Raw genomic sequence first — 20584 nt, forward strand, 5'->3', positions numbered from 1 at the left:
TCATGCTTGCTCCTCTGCCTCTCCTGGAAGGTTACCTTCGTAGTGGCCATCACTTCAGCACGACGCATTTCTGAACTACGAGCCCTCATATGTGAGCCCCCGTATACCATCTTTCATATGGACAAGGTGCAGCTTAGGCCTCACCCGGCCTTCCTACCAAAAGTTGTGTCCCGTTTCCATGTCAGCCAGGATATTTTCCTGCCGGTTTTCTATCCAAAGCCGCACGCCAACCTCCATGAGCAGCAGCTACATTTGCTGGACGTTAGAAGGGCACTCATCTTCTACATAGACCAAACGAAGCCGTTCCGCAAAAGAACCCAATTGTTTGTCACTCTAGCAGAGCAGATGAAAGGTTTGCCAGTCTCTTCCCAGCGTATTTCCTCCTGGATCACGGTTGTATTCGTACTTGTTATGACTTAGCGAAGGTCTCTCCACCTGTTGTCACAGCTCACTCCCCGAGGGCTCTGGCCTCGTCAGCAGCCTTCCTGGCACACATACCCCTCAAGGAAATCTGCAGGGCTGCCACATGGGCTTCGGTGCACACCTTCATGTCGTGCTACGCCATCGTCCACCAATCACGTGACAATACGGCCTTCGGCAGGGCAGTTCTCCAGTCTGCAATTCCTTGACTCCAACCTCACCTCCGAGGTAAGGCTTGGGAGTCACCTAACTGGAATTGATACGAGCAAGCATTCAATGAAGAAGAAACGGTTACTTACCTTTCTGTAACTGTTGTTCTTCGAGATGTGTTGCTTATATCTATTCTATTCCCCCCTCCCGCCCCCCACTGTCCCCTCTGTCGGAATAGCTGGCAAGAAGGAACTGAAGGGGGGTCGGGCCGGCAGGGTCACATATAGAGCACCATATCGGTGCCACTCCAAGGGGTTCCACAGCCAGCCCAATGGGTAGCTGCTAGGGAAAAGTTTCCAACATCCGTGCATGCGACGCGCACGCACACACCTAACTGGAATAGAGATGAGCAACACCTCTCAAAGAACAACAGTTACAAAAACGTGAGTAACTGTTCCTTTTCAAATGTCTAACTTTGCAAGATGCTGTTTAACAGGCTCCTTAGCCGCTGTTGGAAGATAAAGTATTTCAGCATCAATACATAACATTGTTAAATGAGCCAGCTTGGTTCCAGATGCAGAACAGAAATATGTATTGAATTAATGCCTTTTCTACTTCATTGACAATTTTGCCATCATCAGGTAATAATTTTATTTATGCCTCTGCTATGATTCCTTTCATTCCTGATGCATTTAAAAATGTTATCTAATTGTCTTTGTTGAAATTTATTATTATTATTAACAACATTTTATTTTGTTATTTATTGCCTTATTAATACAGGGTAGCACCACACATTAATTTCACCATAAATTCTTTTTTTAAATCCAGTAGATCAATGGTATCTATACCATTGTTCTAAACATGTGCAAAAGCCTACTGATAAGTAATTACTGAACCCAAACAGTAAGAAAACATTCATAAATATTTGATTAAGGTATTTTAAAAAGGGCTAAAATCAGGGGTGCTTCGACCTATGTTGGTCAGCTCCAGTTTGGTCAGGCAGGAGGTATTAGCAATGAACCTTTTAGGACAGGTTTCAAAGTAGCAGCCGTGTTAGTCTGTATTCACAAAAAGAAAAGGAGTACTTGTGGCACCTTAAATTGGTTAGTCTCTAAGGTGCCACTAGTGCTCCTAACCTTTTAAGAGTTCACCCTTTTATAGCCTTAACAAACAAATGATGTCATCACCTGTTGCTAACTTAGCTAAAAAATGGTTTTTGGCTGGTTTTGAGGTCACTATGAGTTCAGCACACACACTTCCTTATTATTAACAATCTCTGATAATTGGAGCACTATCCTTTATCTTTAACCCTTTATCTTAAACTTAAACTGCAAAACACAGATTTTTCTACATTCCTACAGTCCTTACCCCTATTTGCTATGGATATTTTGTTTTAATGTTCAGTGCTTTACCACTACTATCTCATTAATCCTGCAGAGCCCAGACAGTCTTATCTTTTGACACAGCAAAAGATGTAAACTGGTATATCCTGACCGTATCTGAGAGAGCATTTGGCTAACTGCCAAAGACACCAGCGTTTTCTGGCTTTCTGATAATTGAAGCATTTTAGATGTTTAAGATGTAGTCATTTTTTCTTATGGCCTTCACAATTTCCGACAGTATCTGCAGTAACAATAGGTAGGTTTGAGATTACAGAGCAGAAATAACAAATCTTTGTTTCTGTTGTCTAAATGGCAGGTTTCTATGTGAAAAGTAGTGTGGCTAAAAATGTGGTCACTTTCTCTGCCTCTGCCTTGGTGTCCTCTAAGACTTCTAAAAGGACAAAAGAAAAGAATGAAGGACACAATCAAGCGGAGCTCTGAGTTTTTAGTTCCAGGAAGTGGAGCAGTTCTACACACAAGTTTTTTCTGTCTTTGCAAATACCAAGGAAAGACCCTAACTTGTACAAACCCAGATAAGTTTACTACTTCTCTGTTCACTTACAAACACCAACACTCTTCTACTCACTTTACCTTGCTGGGAAAAAAGAGCAGAGTCACAGTTTGTCATGGGATACAAGTTGTCAGCAGTAATATATTTAAAATAGGCTTGCTTCTGGGGGTCCCATGAGATCAAGAGGGTTACCTCATAGGTCTTCATTAGGCTGAGGATAAAGGTCTCGTCACTCCGTATCTCACTGTGACCATAGGGCTTGTCATGTTGTGGTGTGCTTGAGGCATGCATGTGTATTGTGACATCCTAACATCTTTTTGTTGTGTTGTGACACCTATAATTCAGTGCATGTTACACATTCCCCGCTAGTGGCTGATCCACAGAACTTTGAGTCTCCAGCTTAGTGCGTCTTCTGAATTTCCAGCTAGAATCCTTAGCCTTTTGATCAAGTGGTGGTGGCTCATGCTTTTATCACTGAAAGCCCCAGATTAAAAACCCAAGTGGCAGCCCAAGTCGCATTGGCTACAGTCAGACCCAGTATGTGAATGTGTCTCACTAAGCCTCCACACCCGGTCTTCTGTTGTTGCAGCTGGAGGATGTGTCTATCCCATGACAATCACACACAAATGGGGCACTTCTAAACATTAAGTTCTGGAGGTTTCATGGGCACATTAGCATCTCTTACTGAAAAGATGCTTTCCATGCCATCCTAGTGATCATGGGCAAACCAGTAGCCTACCCTGTGCAGCTTTGGGCTTTCAGTTTGTTCCTCATCTCCTGGGAGCACTATGGAAGCAGCATGCCCAGCTTCTGGAGGAGAGTTCATTGACTTAATTTCTATCACCAACATTCTCATCCCTTCCTTTAATCCTCTCCTTAACCTCTCATTCTTCTGGCTCTGCCCCTCACAATACAAGCATGCTTTAGACCAGCATTTCTCAAATGCGGCCACCAGGGCTTTTCTTGCAGCCACAGCCTCCTGAACAGTGATGGGGGAAGGGGGTAAAGCAGTGGCCTCTCCCCAAGGTTGCCAGCAGGAGTTGCGTCCTACCCCCTTCTGGAGAGAAACGTGCTGGAGGAGCAGGTTGCCAGTGAGTTCCACACCTTCCTTTACGTTCCTTCCATCCCTCCCTCCCCCAGCCCTCACTGCCTCCCCTGCTCCCATATCCATTCTCCCCATGGCCTCTGACCCCCACTGCCTCCCTACCCACCTCTCCATCCAGGGCTTAATTTGTCCCTGGGCTTGTCAGGGCTGAATAAGTCTGCTGCTGTGAAAAGTGGTATTTTTATGTTTGTTAATACCACTTTTCACACCAGCAGACGTACTAGCTAGCAAGTCTTAAAAAAAGCAACCATAAACAACAATAAAAAAGACAAGACAAGCACCTTATTTATGTTTCTGTTCCGTTTAGGTCCAGTAAAGAATAGAGACAAGTGTACATTATTTTTATTAAAAGCGGCAAAGAGTCCTGTGGCACCTTATAGACTAACAGACTTATTGGAGCATAAGCTTTTGTGGGTGAATACCCACTTCGTCGGATGCATATAGCAGAAATTTCCAGAGGCAGGTATAAATATGCATGCAAGCAAGAATCAGGCTAGGGATAACAAGGTATTTTTATTGTTGTCTGCAAAAAATCCCAGCATAAATAAATTGGAATGATTTTGACATGTATATGTGCATATTTATTTCTTTGTCTTTCCTAAACTTAATTACAATTTTAACTAAAATTCCTAACAGCAGCCACCAGCAGGGGTTGGTGCCTGCACTCTGAGGTCACCAAAAAATTTGTCATGAGAATCCCTGCTTTAGACTCCCATCTCAAAAAAAACCAAACCACCAACCCCCACCCTTGCCCCTATTTGCCTCTCCAACTATCGCCTCCCTCCCTTTTCTCTTTCATCTCTAGGCTCATTGAACATGCTGTTCACAATCACTGTCTGGAGTTCCTCTCTTGCAATTCCATCCTAGACTCTCTTTACTTCAACTTCTGCCTCTTGCACTCCACTGAAATTGCTCTTGTCAATGTCTTGACCTCTTCTTAGCCAAAGCGCAGACTCAGTACTCCATCCTCATCGACCTGTCAGCTGCCTCTGATACCATTAATCATGCTTTTCTTGAAGTCTTGTCCTTCCTTGGCTTCACCCTCTGCCTTCACCTAGTTATCCTCCTACCTCTCTAATTACCCCTTCAGCATGTCCCTCAGAGGCTCCTTCTTATCCACTGATCAGCTTTCTGTGGGGTTTGCAGAGGGCTCTGGCCTGGGTCCCCTCTCTTTTTCCTATGCACCTTATCTCTGGTTAATCTCATCCACAAACATACATTCAGCTACCATCTCTTTGCTGATTATTCACAGATCTATCTCTCTACTCCACACCTGTTTCCTTCTCTCCAAACTAAACTAAAATCTCAGCTTCTCATGTCTCTGACATCTGGTGAATGTCTTGCCATCAGTGCAAGGTCACTGGCTAAAACAGAGCTCCTAATCTCTTTCCCCAAGTCCTCAGTGCTACCTCCTTTTTCTATGACTGCGGACAACACCACCATCCTTCCTGTCACTCAAGCCTGTAACTTGGGTGTTATCTTTGACTCACACCGCTCTCTACATCCTCACATCCAGTCTGTATAATCTTTTCTAATTTCTGCATAACGTGTCTAAGATACGGCCTTTTCTATCCATCCACACTGCTAAAACGCTCATCCAACTCTCATCATCTCACATCTATATTACTGCAACATCCTTCTTTATGCCCTTGACAAATGCCATCTTGTCCTGCACATATCCTGAAGAAGAGGTCTATGTAGCTCGAAAGTTTGGTTGAGCAGAAGTTGTACCCATAAAAGATATTACCTCACCCACCTTGTCTCTCTCATATCCTGGGACCAACACGGCTACAGCAACACTGCAAACTGCTCAGATCCATGCAGAATGTTGCTGTAAAGATAATTTTCCTAAGTTGTCACTGTGATCATGTCACCGTTTTTGCATCCCTCCACTGGCGCTCCCCCTTCTCTCTACTGCATCAAATACTGCTTGTATTCACTTTCAAGGTCCTTCCTGTTCAACCCCACCCTAACTACCATTTCTTATTTACTATCAAGATATTGACACTTACCTCCAACTGGCCAATGAAGTCAGCCTCCACTGCCCGCTTGTTAATTTTCAAACAAGTACCTGTGTGCTTTCTCCCATGCTGCCCCTCACGCTTGGGAGAAGCTCCACGTAAACATCCACTAAGCTAGCTTGTTATCCTTCTTCAAATCTCTCCTCAGAACTCAAGTCCTTTACTGCAGAGCCCACAGAAAACTTGTCAATGGTTAAGCCACTGATGTGCAGAAACCAATGCCAATCATGCTGACTCCTTGTGCTCCTTATCTGTATTTTGCCCAGTAGGTCTCTCTTGTCTGCAGTTTCTAGGTTGAAGAGGCTGTAACAATGTATTTGTCTTTGGAGTCACCAAGCCTCTCTAATAGTTTGAAGGGGATGGAAAGAGGCCAGATCTCTCCAGCTGGGTATTTCCTCACAACAGGTGGGCAGAGAGCGCTTCATCTCTGGCTCCATGCTGCCCACATTTTGCAGCCCCGGGCATAGAAGTGCACTGCACTCCAGCAACTCTTAGCTGGGGCATGGTCCCTTGGGGGCCATCATCAGCCAACTGCTGTAATCTATATCAAGGCTATTGTAGCCTCAGCTCCAGAATCAGGGATTCTCAACCAGCTCCATTACAGCCTCCTGCCTCCCACCCCAGCAGAGGCAGGATACAGACCTGAAAGTGTAAGGATTCCAGGCTTGGGTGTGGTGGGGTTGTAGACCAAGGACTTAATCAGTCCTTGCCTCACCACCTGCTTCCAATTATCATACACTCTGCTGTTCCTGAATGGACGGACTGACTGCCTCTGCAAGTGGCACTTTGGGAATAGCATGATACCCTTTGAAACACTGGTTAGTTGATATGGTGACAATCTTTGTGGAAGGTACGGCTCCTGGAAGAAGTACTTCTGTAGGTTAATAATCATGCCACAAGATCCAAGTACCCATACTTATAACTACTGTATGTTGCTGCTCTACTCTGGCTCTAGCTGGTGATGGGTTGTGCAGCTGTGGAATCAAGGATAATTGCAGGTTTAGCATAGCGGTGCTATGACTACTAGAGAAAAAACATACTACAGAAAATATCCTCGCCTTGATGGTGACCTGGGCACCATGATCAGAGTAGGAAATGGGGAGCCTGGAATTGAAAATGTGGCACAGAGAATTTGTTTTTCCTCCTTTTTGCAAAATCAACCAGACCTTTTAAACCCACCACTGACTCAACTAGCACTCTGTTCTGGATTGTTTCTAGGCTGCAAAACCCTTTCTGAATAAGAAAGTCTATGTTGTTGAGTTCTCATGGAGTTGCAAAGCGGGCAGTAATTGGCTGCCCAGCCAGCCTGAGGCATTTGAGGCAGAAACTACATTTCAGTGTGAAACTAGATGTTTAACCTCTGTGCACCAACACAGGTGTCAGACTTGCTAAGAGAGACTCCCTATCACAAGGAAAAACATTCCTTTAGTTATATGGTTAAAAAAGGAAAAGGACCCACATCGCTTGTTTCCAAGACAACAGGAAAAGTTGCTTGCAATATTTCAACTCCTCAATCCTGAGAACAATCTGATAGTTACATACAGACAAGTGGAGAAATGGCAAACTCGATGCAGTTATGTTACATTTTCTTGTCTTTGAATGACTGAGAAGAGTAGATGATCAGCTTTCCTTGTTATCCTTTCTTTTCCTCTACAAGTGGCATAGGTAATTAGTAGGCTTGGCAGAATTCATTTTTTTTATAATTTTGAAGGATATTATTAGTTTTAAGCATTTTTTCAGTTCTTATCAAATAAAATTTTCACACTTGTGCAAAATTATGGGTTTTAAATATTTTTTCTACTTTTATTTATTTAAATTTTCACAGTCCTGGGAAATTATGGGGGAGCGGTCAGATAATGGGAGGAGGTCAGACAATAATTATTTATTGACAGTAGATGTTGAAATGCAAAAAGCTAAAGCTTTATAACTGCTAATCAGAAGTTACCAACATCCCATCAAAATATACAAAGTAAATATCCTTAAATCAAACTCTCCTAAGTTCTCAAGCAGTATTTTTTTTTGTAAATTTCAGTTAAGAATGGAAATTGTGGTGAAATTGACATTTACTAATTAAAAATCTAATCCTTCCAAGCCTAGCCATTACTGACCAGAAACACCACTACATAACAGGTCTATCTAGAGTAGATGCGTAAACCCTACTTTTTTAGGATCTCTTTATTTCTAAATTTACCTTCTTCAAAAAATATTCTGTAATGTGTGCAGCAAATTAAATCTATTGGTTCCTTGACCAACAGGTACTGACAGTAACATTTTACCGTGTAAATAGTTACATTTCAAACATGAAGGAAAAAGGAAATGAGTCAGGAATATTATATCATCAATTTCAGTTTGTCACCAAATTATAAAACGGCACTTTGGCATGAGTGATCTATTATAGGTCTTAATCTGCAGTGTTAGAATTCATCAAGGAACTGAATCAGCCTCTTGAAGGCAGGTTTGTTCAAAATTCAAACCTCTTCACTAGCTTAATGTGCTTCTTCAGACAGCAATACTATACATACAGGATTTCACATCTCTTTCAACCAGCAATTGCATTGTGCCTCTAGGCGGCAATTCATCCCCAGCCGTTCATCACAGAGCAAGTTGAAATGAATAAACTGTCTGAGTGCGATAGTGACAGCTCTTATGTGCATACAGACATCCTGCCCTGTCCACTGCTTTGCTCAGAGCAGGTGTGGAGCAAAGTAAATATAAAAGCACACAATAACGAAACATAGTGGGACACAGGAAAACAGATGAAAGAGAAAAGGAAAATAAATCTTACAAAGGGCTCAAGAAAACCAGTAAGAAGAGAAGATAGGAAAAGATTGTAAAAGAGACAGAAGGACACAGGGTAAAAGAAATGTAGACGTTTATGATTATGATGGAGGCAGGTATTATGTAGTGTTCAGGATGCTGCCATGTTGGCACAAGTTATACAGTGGGTAATAGAATACTGTCAACAGTAGAGGGCATTATACTAACATAATACAACATTGCATTTCATCTCCTTGAAATGCCACAGCAGCTAGAGGCATCAGTCTGCATTCCCTATTAGCATAAGGAATAGCTCTCCAGTGTTGGGTGCTGTGTGCATGAGTGGGACCTGCCCTCCAGCTGCTCCTCAGTAGTTAGTGCCCCAGCGTCTGACCAAATGGAATTCTTTCTTCCCAAGGTAGTTTATGGGCCTTTTCCAGGCTTAACTGACTTTGCAAGAGGGTGCTGGGGCCTTCTCTCCTCCCTTCATTGGGTAGTAGTTCAAAACCAAGTTAGAGGCTGAGGAGACATGTCCTCAGGCAAAGTGGCAACTCTGTCCTGCAGCACACTTTCTCCAGCAGGCGCCTGGCCTTCATGCTCTTTGGCAGAAAGGGAAGGGTTGGCCTCCAAGAGGATGTTACAGGAGTAACTAGGTGTATCTGGGCAGGTGAGGTTCCTACTCTTTACGGTGATGAGAGTTCAGGGGTCTTCCCTCTATTGCTGCCCTTGGCAAGCCTAGGCATCCAACAACTGCTAGCCTGAGCCAAGCCTAACCTGTTCTAATACAATAAAAACTAATACGCTATTCATTAAAACCAGATTGTGTGCCCCAGTTGCTGTTCAGCTTTTCATGAATATTGGCTTTAATACAGTAAAAAGAAAAGGAGTACTTTTGGCACCTTAAAGACTAACAAATTTATTTGAGCATGAGCTTTCATGAGCTACAGCTCACTTCATCGGATGCATGCAGTGGAAAATACAGTGGGGAGATTTATATACACAGAGAACATGAAACAATGAGTGTTACCATACACACTGTAACAAGAGTGATCAGGTAAGGTAAGCTATTACCAGCAGGAGGGAAAAAACCTTTTGTAGTGATAATCAAGATGGGCCATTTCCAGCAGTTGACAAGAATGTGTGAGGAACAGTAGGGGGGGAAATAAACATGGGGAAATAGTTTTACTTTGTGTAATGACCCATCCACCCCTGTCTTTATTCAAGCCTAAATTAATTGTATCCAGTTTGCAAATTAATTCCAATTCAGCAGTCTCTCATTGGAGTCTGTTTTTGAAGATTTTTGTCGAAGAATTGCCACTTTTAGGTCTGTAATCGAGTGACCAAAGAGATTGAAGTGTTCTCCGACTGGTTTTTGAATGTTATAATTCTTGACATCTGATTTGTGTCCATTTATTCTTTTATGTAGAGACTGTCCGGTTTGGCCAATGTACATGGCAGAGGGGTATTGCTGGCACATGATGGCATATATCACATTGGTATATGTGCAGGTGAACGAGCCTCTGATTGGTAGATATCACATCAGCCACACTATAAGAGGCTCATTCACCTGCGCAGCTACCAATGTGATATGTGCCAGCAATGCCTCTCTGCCATGTACATTGGCCAAACCAGACAGTCTCTACGTAAAAGAATAAATGGACACAAATCAGACTTCAAGAATTACAACATTCAAAAACCAGTCGGAGAACACTTCAATCTCTTTGGTCACTCGATTACAGACCTAAAAGTGGCAATGCTTCGACAAAAAAACTTCAAAAACAGACTCTGAGAGAATGCTGAATTGGAATTAGTTTGCAAACTGGATACAATTAACTTAGGCTTGAATAGAGACTGGAAGTGGATGGGTCATTACAGAAAGTAAAACTATTTCCCCATGTTTATTTCCCCCCCTACTGTTCCTCAGACGTTCTTGTCAACTGCTGGAAATGGCCCATCTTGATTATCACTACAAAAGGTTTTTTCCCTCCTGCTGGTAATAGCTCACCTTACCTGATCACTCTTGTTACAGCGTGTATAGTAACACCCGTTGTTTCATGTTCTCTGTGTATATAAATCTCCCCACTGTATTTTCCACTGCATGCATCTGATGAAGTGAGCTGTAGCTCATGAAAGCTCATGCTCAAATAAATTGGTTAGTCCCTAAGGTGCCACAAGTACTCCTTTTCTTTTTGCGGCTACAGACTAACACAGCTGCTACTCTGAAACCTTTAATACAGTAGTTACTGACTTGCTGCTTTAACGTAAGGAATTGCTTAAGTATTTTCATTTGGGAACGATTGTAGTCCTGCGGTTAGAACAGGAGACTGGGAGCCCCCAGGTTCTTTTCTCAGCACAGCCACTGAACTGCTGTATGACTCTGGGAAGGTTACAACCTCTATGCCCTGGGTTACATGCATATGAAGTGTCAGTGTGTTCCATGCTTACTCTCAGCGGTGTTTTGAAACTTAAGGTTTGCAAAACATTTGAAGGTGCTGTCGAAGCACAAAATAACTTTGGTAATAAATACAGAATAAGTTAACATACTGTGATGTTGAGTGCGTAAGGCTCTGATTCAGGAAGACGCACTCACTACTTCTCCAATATACCTTTGTATAACCGTCACTAAAAATGCACAACCACAGAGTCAAGTGTCAGTGCTTGGTATTGTCAGGATAATACACGAGGGCTGAAATCCTGGCTCCATTGAAATCAATGGCAAAACTTCCATCAACTTCATTCTTTAAGAGGTAATATTAGTTCTCTTTTTGTAATTTGTCTTGAGCCACTACTGTGACTCCTGCTTTCCTACCCAAAGAGATTCAAGGTAAGTTCATATTAAGGTGACTCAGTAAATAAACATTAGTTGTATTGTTATAAAGACTCTGTATAAACAAAATCCTGCATACAAATATTTTTTGCACGTTTGAGAACATAGTGAAAATATTTTAGCATGAATATTTTATATATTGTTTTGTAAAAGTAAATTTCAGAAACTAGCAGCTAACGGGAATCCTCATTAATGCTGATCTGGCATCATTAGCTCTCAATAGATCATATTGTTAATCTTATTGTTTTGGAATACAAAATAGAAACATTTTAATATTCTAACCAAGCAAGGGTACAATAATTCTGGACAGGCTATCCCCCCCCACCTCTTCCCAGATTATTAATTTAATTAATATCTATAAAGCACTTTAGAAATAAGAATTAAGCACAGTGTAGTGCTAAGTACCTATTACAATGGTTTATGATGTCACCATAACCCCTTAGTATATTTAGAGCTTTGTGTTGTGTGGTTCAGTCTTTATTACTCTTTTTGCATAGAAAAGTGACATAAAGCAAAACAAGCATGTTCCCTTTTTTAACAAGGTACAAAACTGTAGCATAGGTGCTCAGATCTAATGATAGTGAGCCAGTGTAAATACCTAGCTATACAGATTTAAATTTTGGTTATTTGATTTTTATGTCTCTAATTTTTTGTAACCTTGTAACTTTGTTTCTTAGACAAGTTCAGAGTCCCTGTTGGATTCCCAGCAAATCCAGGCTTTTGACCAACTCTGTCGACTCTATCGAGGAACCTCCAGGGTAAAGTGTCTTCATCTCTTCTTTTTAATTGGTGAATCAAATTGTACCCGACTCTGTGCCATCCATTGGAGCCGGCAGTCTGGGTGCCAACTCTTCCCAAGAGCTTAGAATCATAGAATATCAGGGTTGGAAGGGATCTCAGGAGGTCATCTAGTCCAACCCCCTGCTCAAAGCAGGACCAATCCCCAATTAAATCATCCCAGCCAGGGCTTTGTCAAGCCTGACCTTAAAAACTTCCAAGGAAGGAGATTCCACCACCTCCCTAGGTAACACATTCCAGTGTTTCCCCACCCTCCTAGTGAAAAAGTTTTTCCTAATATCCAACCTAAATCTCCCCCACTGCAACTTGAGACCATTACTCCTTGTTCTGTCATCTGCTACCCTGAGAACAGTCTAGAGCCATCCTCTTTGGAACCCCCTTTCAGGTAGTTGAAAGCAGTTATCAAATCCCCCCTCATTCTTCTCTTCCGTAGACTAAACATCCCCAGTTCCCTCAGCCTCTCCTCATAACTCGTGTTCCAGTCTCCTAATCATTTTTGTTGCCCTCCGCTGGACTCTTTCCAATTTTTCCACATCCTTCTTGTAGTGTGGGGCCCAAAACTAGACACAGTACTCCAGATGAGGCCTCACCAGTGTCAAATAGAGGGGAATGATCACATCCCTCGATCTGCTGGCAATGCCCCTACTTATACATCCCAAAATGTCATTGGCCTTCTTGGCAACAAGGGCACACTGTTGACTCATATCCAGCTTCTCATCCACTGTCACCCCTAGGTCCTTTTCTGCAGAACTGCTGCCGAGCCATTCGGTCCCTAGTCTGTAGCGGTGCATTGGATCCTTCCGTCCTAAGTGCAGGACTCTGCACTTGTCCTTGTTGAACCTCATCAGATTTCTTTTGGCCCAATCCTCTAATTTGTCTAGGTCCCTCTGTATCTTATCCCTACCCTCCAGCATATCTACCTCTCCTCCCAGTTTAGTGTCATCTGCAAACTTGCTGAGGGTGCAATCCACACCATCCTCCAGATCATTTATGAAGATATTGAACAAAACCGGCCTGAGGACCGACCCTTGGGGCACTCCACTTGATACCGGCTGCCAACTAGACATGGAGCCATTGATCACTACCTGTTGAGCCTGACAATCTAGCCAGCTTTCTATCCACCTTACAGTGCATTCATCCAGCCCATACTTCTTTAACTTGCTGGCAAGAATACTGTGGGAGACACTGTCAAAAGCTTTGCTAAAGTCAAGGAACAACACATCCACTGCTTTCCCTTCATCCACAGAACCAGTTATCTCGTCATAGAAGGCAATTACATTAGTCAGGCATGACTTGCCCTTGGTGAATCCATGCTGACTGTTCCTGATCACTTTCCTCTCCTCTAAGTGCTTCAGAATTGATTCCTTGAAGACCTGCTCTATGATTTTTCCAGGGACTGAGGTGAGGCTGACTGGCCTGTAGTTCCCAGGATCCTCCTTCTTCATTTTTTTAAAGATGGGCACTACATTAGCCTTTTTCCAGTCGTTCGGGACTTCCCCTGATCGCCATGAGTTTTCAAAGATAATGGCCAATGGCTCTACAATCACATCCGCCAACTCCTTTAGCACTCTCGGATGCAACGCATCCAGCCCCATGGACTTGAGCACGTCCAGCTTTTCTAAATAGTCCCGAACCACTTCTTTCTCCACAGAGGGCTGGTCACCTCCTCCTCATGCTGTGCTGTCCAGCTTCTTTCAATGCTGCTGCAATATGGAAAGATAAGGTTTATTAAATCAAATTCTGATCTTTTTGGAGCTTACAAAGGCAGGATTTTCCACTCTCAATACACAGGCAAAATTTCGCACAGACTGCTATCACCTTCAACTCCATTCTGCATTTAAGTGCCCTCACCCTGTTTTCAAAGGACCATATCCCACTTACCAAAATTCAAATATACAAATTACCAAGTTAAAAAATATTAACATCCAAACTCATTTCAAAACAGTGTTTTGCCATATAAAAGCCTTCTGACAATTGCAATTATTCCATGGTCCTTGCACTAATATAGACACAGCTCACCCCAATAGATTGCTTTCTGTCTTTCACATACATCTTGGGTGGAGGGGCTATCCATCTAAAATGCGGTACGTTGCAGAGAGGGTGAAGGTGAGAACCTCCTTGCTTGGTCAGTGCTTAGGAACATAAGATTGCCATACAGAAATAGTCCTGTTCTGGATCCTGTTCTGGACAGTGGCCAATGTCACATGCCTCAGAGGAAAGGTATAAAAATCTTCAAAATAAGTGTCAGTGAGCAATATTACCCCACAAAAGACTCCTTTCTGCCTCCAGCTAGTGATCACCTCATACTGTGAATCAGAGGGTGAAAATCCCTTGTAACTTTGTCCTGCTGTCATAGCTGTCATTGCTGTTCTCATTGTGGCATTGTGAGCACTTTCTCCATAGTTAAGGGTTCAACCAGGGTTTCATACTAATCTGTTTGCCTCTGTAATATCCTGCTGCAATGAGTTTCACAGCTAACTATACAGTGGGTGCGAATGTATCCCCTTTGTCTTAATTGTATCATTGTTACTTGAATATCTTGTGAAAGGAAGGGGACAGGTGGAGGGATCCCATACTGTCCGTGCGCTCACACACCCTTTAAAATAAATGCTTCCCTAAAGATTGCTCAGGCCTCTGTGTATTTAGTGGTGTATTTCTTTTTGTCTTGCAGTTAGCTCTCCTGACAGAATTGTCTCGAACTCATGGTGGTGAAAAACATGGGCTCCTCAATGTCTCTCAGGGTGACCCTGCACTGAACAGTGTCTTCCAGAATGAGAATTTCCAGCTGCATCTCACTCCCCCTCCACTGACAGAAGAGTAGCCCTCCCCTTGCCAGATCATGGGTGCAGTCCTTCCATGGTTACATAAGAACATTCTGAGAAGGCTCCTACCATCGATCCCGGAGCGTGAGTTTATTGGCTATGGGGCCTGCCCTACTAGGCTGGATTTGCTGCCCATTGCCATCATATTCTTCCCAAAATCCTTTGTGACATGTCACTTTGTGTCAGATGGCTTTACTGGGTTTGTAACCATGTGGAATCTGTAGTAGTTTCTCTGCTGGCTTATTTTCCTCTGTTTCTTCTGACAAAACAGAAGGAACATCACAGAGATCACTGTTAGAGTTCTTGTCCAGTGGGATGCACTGAAAGCTATAAACTGTGCTGTCAATTCCATGTACTTCACTCGAGCCAAACACAGGAAGTTGAAGCATCTGTACTAACCCCAAGGTGACTGTGTCTGCAGCCAAAGCTTATCCAAATAATTGGAACCTATAATATGTTCATTTTTATTCCTTAGACAGATTGACCAAGGGAATACAGAACATGTCACATATCCAAACTCAGCATTTCTCAAAATGCCTCATCAACATTATAAGGGAAATAACTAATTTATTTGAGTTTAAATTTAGTATTAGTAAAAATAATCTTTTTGACAAATCACTAACCCCCTCAGGATCTCCTGGATTATAAGCAAAGTGGGTGGTATGACTGCATGAAACACACTCAGCACTTGAAAGGAGCTGAAACTGCAAAAGAGCATATATTTGTAAGTAAACAAACTTGTGTGCAATGCTCCTGTGAAACTACATTCTCTAATAAAAATGCCCTGCCTTTAAACCCTTCAGTCCTGGTAAATGTCTGTATTTAAACTGTGCTCTAGGAGCTGGTGGAGGGGTTACTGTGATAGATGCAGCTCTGTGAGAGAGTTCCTCTTCTCCTAAGTGCCATTAATCAGGAATTCTAGGAGCAAGAGAAATGTAGCAATTTACCATTCAGCAAACTTGGCAGCCACAAACCACTAAGTCAAGCTTATGCATATGAGCTAGTCGCTGTTCTAGTGGGTTCCACAAACATTTTTCTGTTTCCAATTGGGTGGAAGGAAATATAAAGTAAATGTATATGGCCATTGTGACGGAATCCCTGGGGTGCAGCCTGGGACTGTGGGACCCCTGTGCCCCCATAACTCTCCAGCCTGGTCTGTCTCTCACAATGATTTGCTAGTGAGAAGCATTAAGCCCCTCTAGGCACTGTTATCACTCAGCACTACAGCATGTGAAGCTCCTCACCCAGCTAGATTGCATGAATGCTCCCAGAGCTACTCATGAATCACACAGCAAAAGGCACCAGCCGAATCCCTCCAGCTCCCAGCCTTGTACCTCAGGAATATACTGCCCTGCACTGCTCAAGATGAACAGTGCAAATTTATTAATTGGTTCAGCACTTCATCGATGGAAAGTGGATATATACCAGCCTTTGTAAACCTGAGCAAAACCCTTACCAAACGCTTCTGGCAAACTCACTGGTAAAGATAAACAGTTAAACAAATTTATTGACTACAAAAGATAGATTTTAAGTGAATATAAGTCATAGGCAAAAAGTCAGTGGTTACCAAAAGAAAATATAAGCATGCAGTCTAAACTCTCAACCCTATTAGACCAGGCAACATCTAGATTAAGCAGTTTTTCTCACCCCACTGGATATTGCAGTTCATAGAACACTGGTTTCACCCTTGAAACCTGGGCCAGTCTCCTCTGTTGGAGTCTTCAGTCTTCTGAGTGTCCTTTTGCTTGCAGCGTAGGTGTGGGAAGGAGAAAGACCAAGCATGGGGCATTGTGTTTTGTTTTATACCCTTAGTCCATGTGCTTGGAGAACACAAGTCCAGGAATGTCTGGTGGCATTGCTGAGTCCCCAGGCAAGGTTGAGCAATTCCTCTGGTGTGGCCTTATGCAGGTGAGTCATTGAATTGTAACTCCCTTGCTGGACAATGGTTGTTTCACACCCCACCTGGGCGTTGGTTACTTTCCTTGCTGTTGTCTCTGGGAGCTAATATCTGGCTGATTCCCTAATTTACAGTATGTGTTACTGACCAACATAAAACACAATCTCGTCACTTCATATGTACTAATGATATGCATATTTAGACAGAACAGTGACTTTCAGCAGATCATAACCTTTCCCCGATACCTTACATGGCCTGCTTTATATGCAAGATCACAATTGTATATAAATGAGGAATATGGGGGTTACAGGGCGCTCCTCTGAGGTATAGAGTGTCACAGCCATTATGGTGGTTGCTCCTAAGGCAATGGTCTACATGTTTATTCCCCTCCCCCTTTTTACTCAGAGTGGTCTGGACATGAGTTAGTCCAAAAAAGGATGGAATTTGAGTTTTCAATATTTTCTTCCTTTCCCACATAAGGATCTAGAACAGCCCCTCCTCCCAAGTTCTCTGGGAAAGAGGGTTGTAGTGCAGATGAGTTGATGACTTGACAGTGTTGAGGATTGACCTCCTATGTATCCACAAGAAAAGTAATTCTCAGGCGGTAACACTGCAGGCACCTGACCATCACCCCTGTGGCACTGGATTCTTCTCCTGGAGGGTGTGCACTAGAAGCAAGTGGTCAGTTCATGCTCCAGGCAGATCTCTCTGCTAAGGCTGTCCATTTCCACGGGTAGCAAGAGTGGATTTTGTTTTTGTGAACCCCTGTCATAATTTGTAATGCCTCCCCTGGTTTTGTTAAACTTTACAGTATTTTTAGTATCCCAGCAAATGTTTGATTCGACATGGAACTCCCAGCCGTTAAACAAACCCTCCGACCGTGTTCTACAGCATGGGCCCCAACCCTGCACTTGGAACAGGGTGGGTGGCGTGAATTATTGTGGAGGTCCCCAGATGAATGGCTGGAGTTTTTACACAAATCAGACTAACTGCTGCACTGACTGGGCCAGCACTGAAAGATACTGCAGGATATAAAGCCCCAGCTCAGTGTACATAGGACATTGACCAGCCCAGGGGGCTGGACCTGAACTGGTAGTTTGGTAGAATTGTATTTATAAAGTGCTTCCCTTCCCCAGCTGAGGGACACAGGGTATTACACCATGACCATATAAACGCTGCCACTTAGACAATACCAGCCTTAGTAAAATCCATGGACCACCCACACATTGCCTCTACCTCCATACTATTACTGAAAGAGGCCTTTACCCAAACCATCACTTTGTGCTGGCTGCCTGTAGTTGTGCCAGGTGGGTGCACGGTGATCAGGCTGCATTTAGGGCATATGCTGCTGGATTCTGCACATGTTGCATGTGGCGGTGAAGCCCTGTGGAAAGGGAGTTCTTCTTCGAGTGTCAAGTAGCAGAGGGGTAGCCGTGTTAGTCTGGATCTGTAAAAGTGGCAAAGAGTCCTGTGGCATCTTATAGACTAACAGATGTATTGGAGCGTAAGCTTTCGTGAGTGAATACCCACTTCGTCAGATGCATGTCTTCGAGTGATTGCTCATATCGATTCCAAGTAGGTGTGCATGCGTTGCGTGCATGGCTGCTGGAAAGTTTTCCCCTAGCAGCATCCATCGGGTCTGTGTGGAGCCCCCTGGAGTGGCGCCTTTGCTCCATATATGACCCTGCTGACCCAGCACCTCCTCAGTTCCTTCTTACCATCTGCGACGGTCGTTGGAACTGTGGCGTCTTGCTTAGCAAGTTCTCCACGTTTCCCTAGCTTGTTTTATAGTCGTTCTTAGAGTAGTTCTTATTTTTTCTTTAATTATTTTAGTTTATTTTTGTTGTAGTTAGTAGCAGTTGGGCTGGGGGTTTACCCTCCGTCCCAACCGCTTTTCCTTGAGAGGCTTTCATGCCCAAGTCTCCAGGATTCAAGCCCTGCAAAGTCCTGCTTCAAGCCCATGCCAATGGGCGACCCCCACAACTCTTGTCTGAAGTGTCTGGGAAAGGCTCACCAAGCCGATAGGTGGAAGATTTGCAAGGGGTTTTGTCCTAAGACCAAAAAGGAGCATGACTTTTGCCTTAAGCACCTCCTTATGGAGGCGGCACTTAAATCCCAGCCTCCTTCGGCGTGGCAGGACCCAGCACGGAGTTCTTCAATGCACAGTCCCCCCACTATGGCCAAGACCTGTGGCACCGCTGCTCCCTTGCACCGAAACCAGCAGCATCGACCCAGCACCGCTCCCACTCCCCAGCGCCAAAGCAGCACCGGAAGCAAGAGAAGAGTGGCTCTCCGTCCCAGAGACCCCCCCCACCCAGAGCCAGCCAATGTGGTGCGTCCCAAAAAGGAGCGCCCAGAGCCAGGCCTGTGGACGCAGCACCATCGATTTCAGCTCCACAAGGGGAGCCATCAAGTCCGATGCTATTGGACTCCCCGACCCACAGCATTGAGGAAGTTCAGCTGCCGTCCACCCCGGACACCTTTGCAGCCCCGAGGGACCTCATCACCATGACAGCACTGAGGTCTCCTCTGATCCATGCCAAGCCTCCGGTACCGTAGCATATGGCACTGTCTCAAGGCAAGCCTGCGAAGATCCAGCAGACAGCACAGTTGGTCGAGTCCTGGCACTGCTCCCCGTCACTGCACCAGTCGTATTTGCAGCACCGATCAAACTCGCGGCACCACTCCAGATTGCTCCTGTGCTCCCGATCGCAGCGCTGATCTGCACGCCGGTCACCTTAAAGGAGAAGGTCCCAGACCCAGCACCGGTCCCGGCGCCACTCGACATCCTGGCATAGCTCCAGGTCATGTCACCGCTCCCCAGCTATGCAGCACCGCTCTCCAGCTTCTCAGCACCGCTCCCTGGCTCAGCTCTGCTCGGCGCCGCCCTGGCCCTCGTGGTCCCGATCCCGTTCCTTGGGGTCGGAGACGGTGTCTAGGTACTCGGAGTGGGACCGGCACCAGTCAGGCCATGGCCAGTGCACTGTCAGGGGCCAAGTCTGTGGCCATTCTGGATTCCATGGGCATACCACCTGACCCAGGGTGTGCAGTCTAAAGGTTCCCGGTCGGCCACCTCTGAACCGAGGGTGCTGGAGGCCTCCACAGTCGGCCCACCCCTAGGGATGCGGAGGAGGCACCGTGCCCCCACTTCCCCCTCGCCCTCCCCCCACCCCACCCTATCCCCCCCGGAACTGATTCCAACTCAAGTTCCTGAGACGGAAGTGGTCAGTCTCCCCCGCTTGCCCTCTTCATCTTCCTCTCCTGACGAGGCCATCGCAGGCACCTCCAAATCTGGGCCACACCCCACAGACAACCGCGCCCACCAGGACCTTCTGCATAGGGCTGCGTGCAACATGGGCCTGTGGGCTGAGTACGTGGTGGAATCAGAGGACCTGGTGGTAGACATTTTGTCCCCAGAAGGTCAGTCGTGGGTTGCCCTGCTCCTCATCAAAACTATTCAGGCCAGTGCCAAGACCATCTGGCAGACACCAGCCTCCATTCCCCCTACAGTCAAGGGTGTAGAGTGCAAGTACTTCCTGCCCTCTAAGGGGTACAAATATCTCTTCACGCATCCGCAGCCCTGCTCTCTGGTGGCTGCGGCCGTGAATGAGAAACAGAGGCAGGGGCAGCAGGCCCTTGCACCCAAATCCAAAGAGGCCAAGCGACTGGACTTGTTTGGCCTCAAGGTGTACTCCATGGGGGGGCTCCAGCTCAGGATTGCCAATCAGCCGATATAACTTCAACTCCTGGAACTTGATGCTCAAGTTCAAGGAGCTTGTGCCATGTGAGTCCAGGGAGGAGTTTGGGGCCATTGTAAAAGAGGGCAAGGCAGTGGCATGGACCTTTTTACAGGCCTCACTGGACACTGCAGTCTTGGCGGAACGCACCTTGTCC

The 20584-nt window shown here is 44.8% G+C and overlaps 2 protein-coding genes across 6 annotated transcripts in view; one reads left to right on the forward strand and one right to left on the reverse strand.

Moving 5' to 3' along the window:
* The window catches only part of VPS8 (VPS8 subunit of CORVET complex), a 224996-nt gene extending 209401 nt beyond the window's left edge, over positions 1 to 15595 (forward strand). For all 5 annotated transcript variants that reach the window (XM_073360260.2, XM_073360261.2, XM_073360262.2 and 2 more), the window contains 2 exons: positions 11851 to 11931; positions 14643 to 15595. In XM_073360260.2, the coding sequence (XP_073216361.2) occupies positions 11851 to 11931; positions 14643 to 14792 (231 nt within the window). In that variant the 3' untranslated portion in view covers positions 14793 to 15595. The remainder of the gene's footprint in view (positions 1 to 11850; positions 11932 to 14642) is intronic.
* C9H3orf70 (chromosome 9 C3orf70 homolog) overlaps positions 11269 to 20584 on the reverse strand; it is a 61192-nt gene continuing 51876 nt past the window's right edge. Inside the window, exon 2 of the mRNA XM_078854192.1 lies at positions 11269 to 13674. Coding sequence (XP_078710318.1) covers positions 12532 to 13566 — 1035 coding nt within the window. The 5' untranslated portion in view covers positions 13567 to 13674 and the 3' untranslated portion in view covers positions 11269 to 12531. The remainder of the gene's footprint in view (positions 13675 to 20584) is intronic.

This window comes from Lepidochelys kempii, chromosome 9 (assembly GCF_965140285.1).
Source record: "Lepidochelys kempii isolate rLepKem1 chromosome 9, rLepKem1.hap1, whole genome shotgun sequence".
Lineage (NCBI taxonomy): Eukaryota > Metazoa > Chordata > Testudines > Cheloniidae > Lepidochelys > Lepidochelys kempii.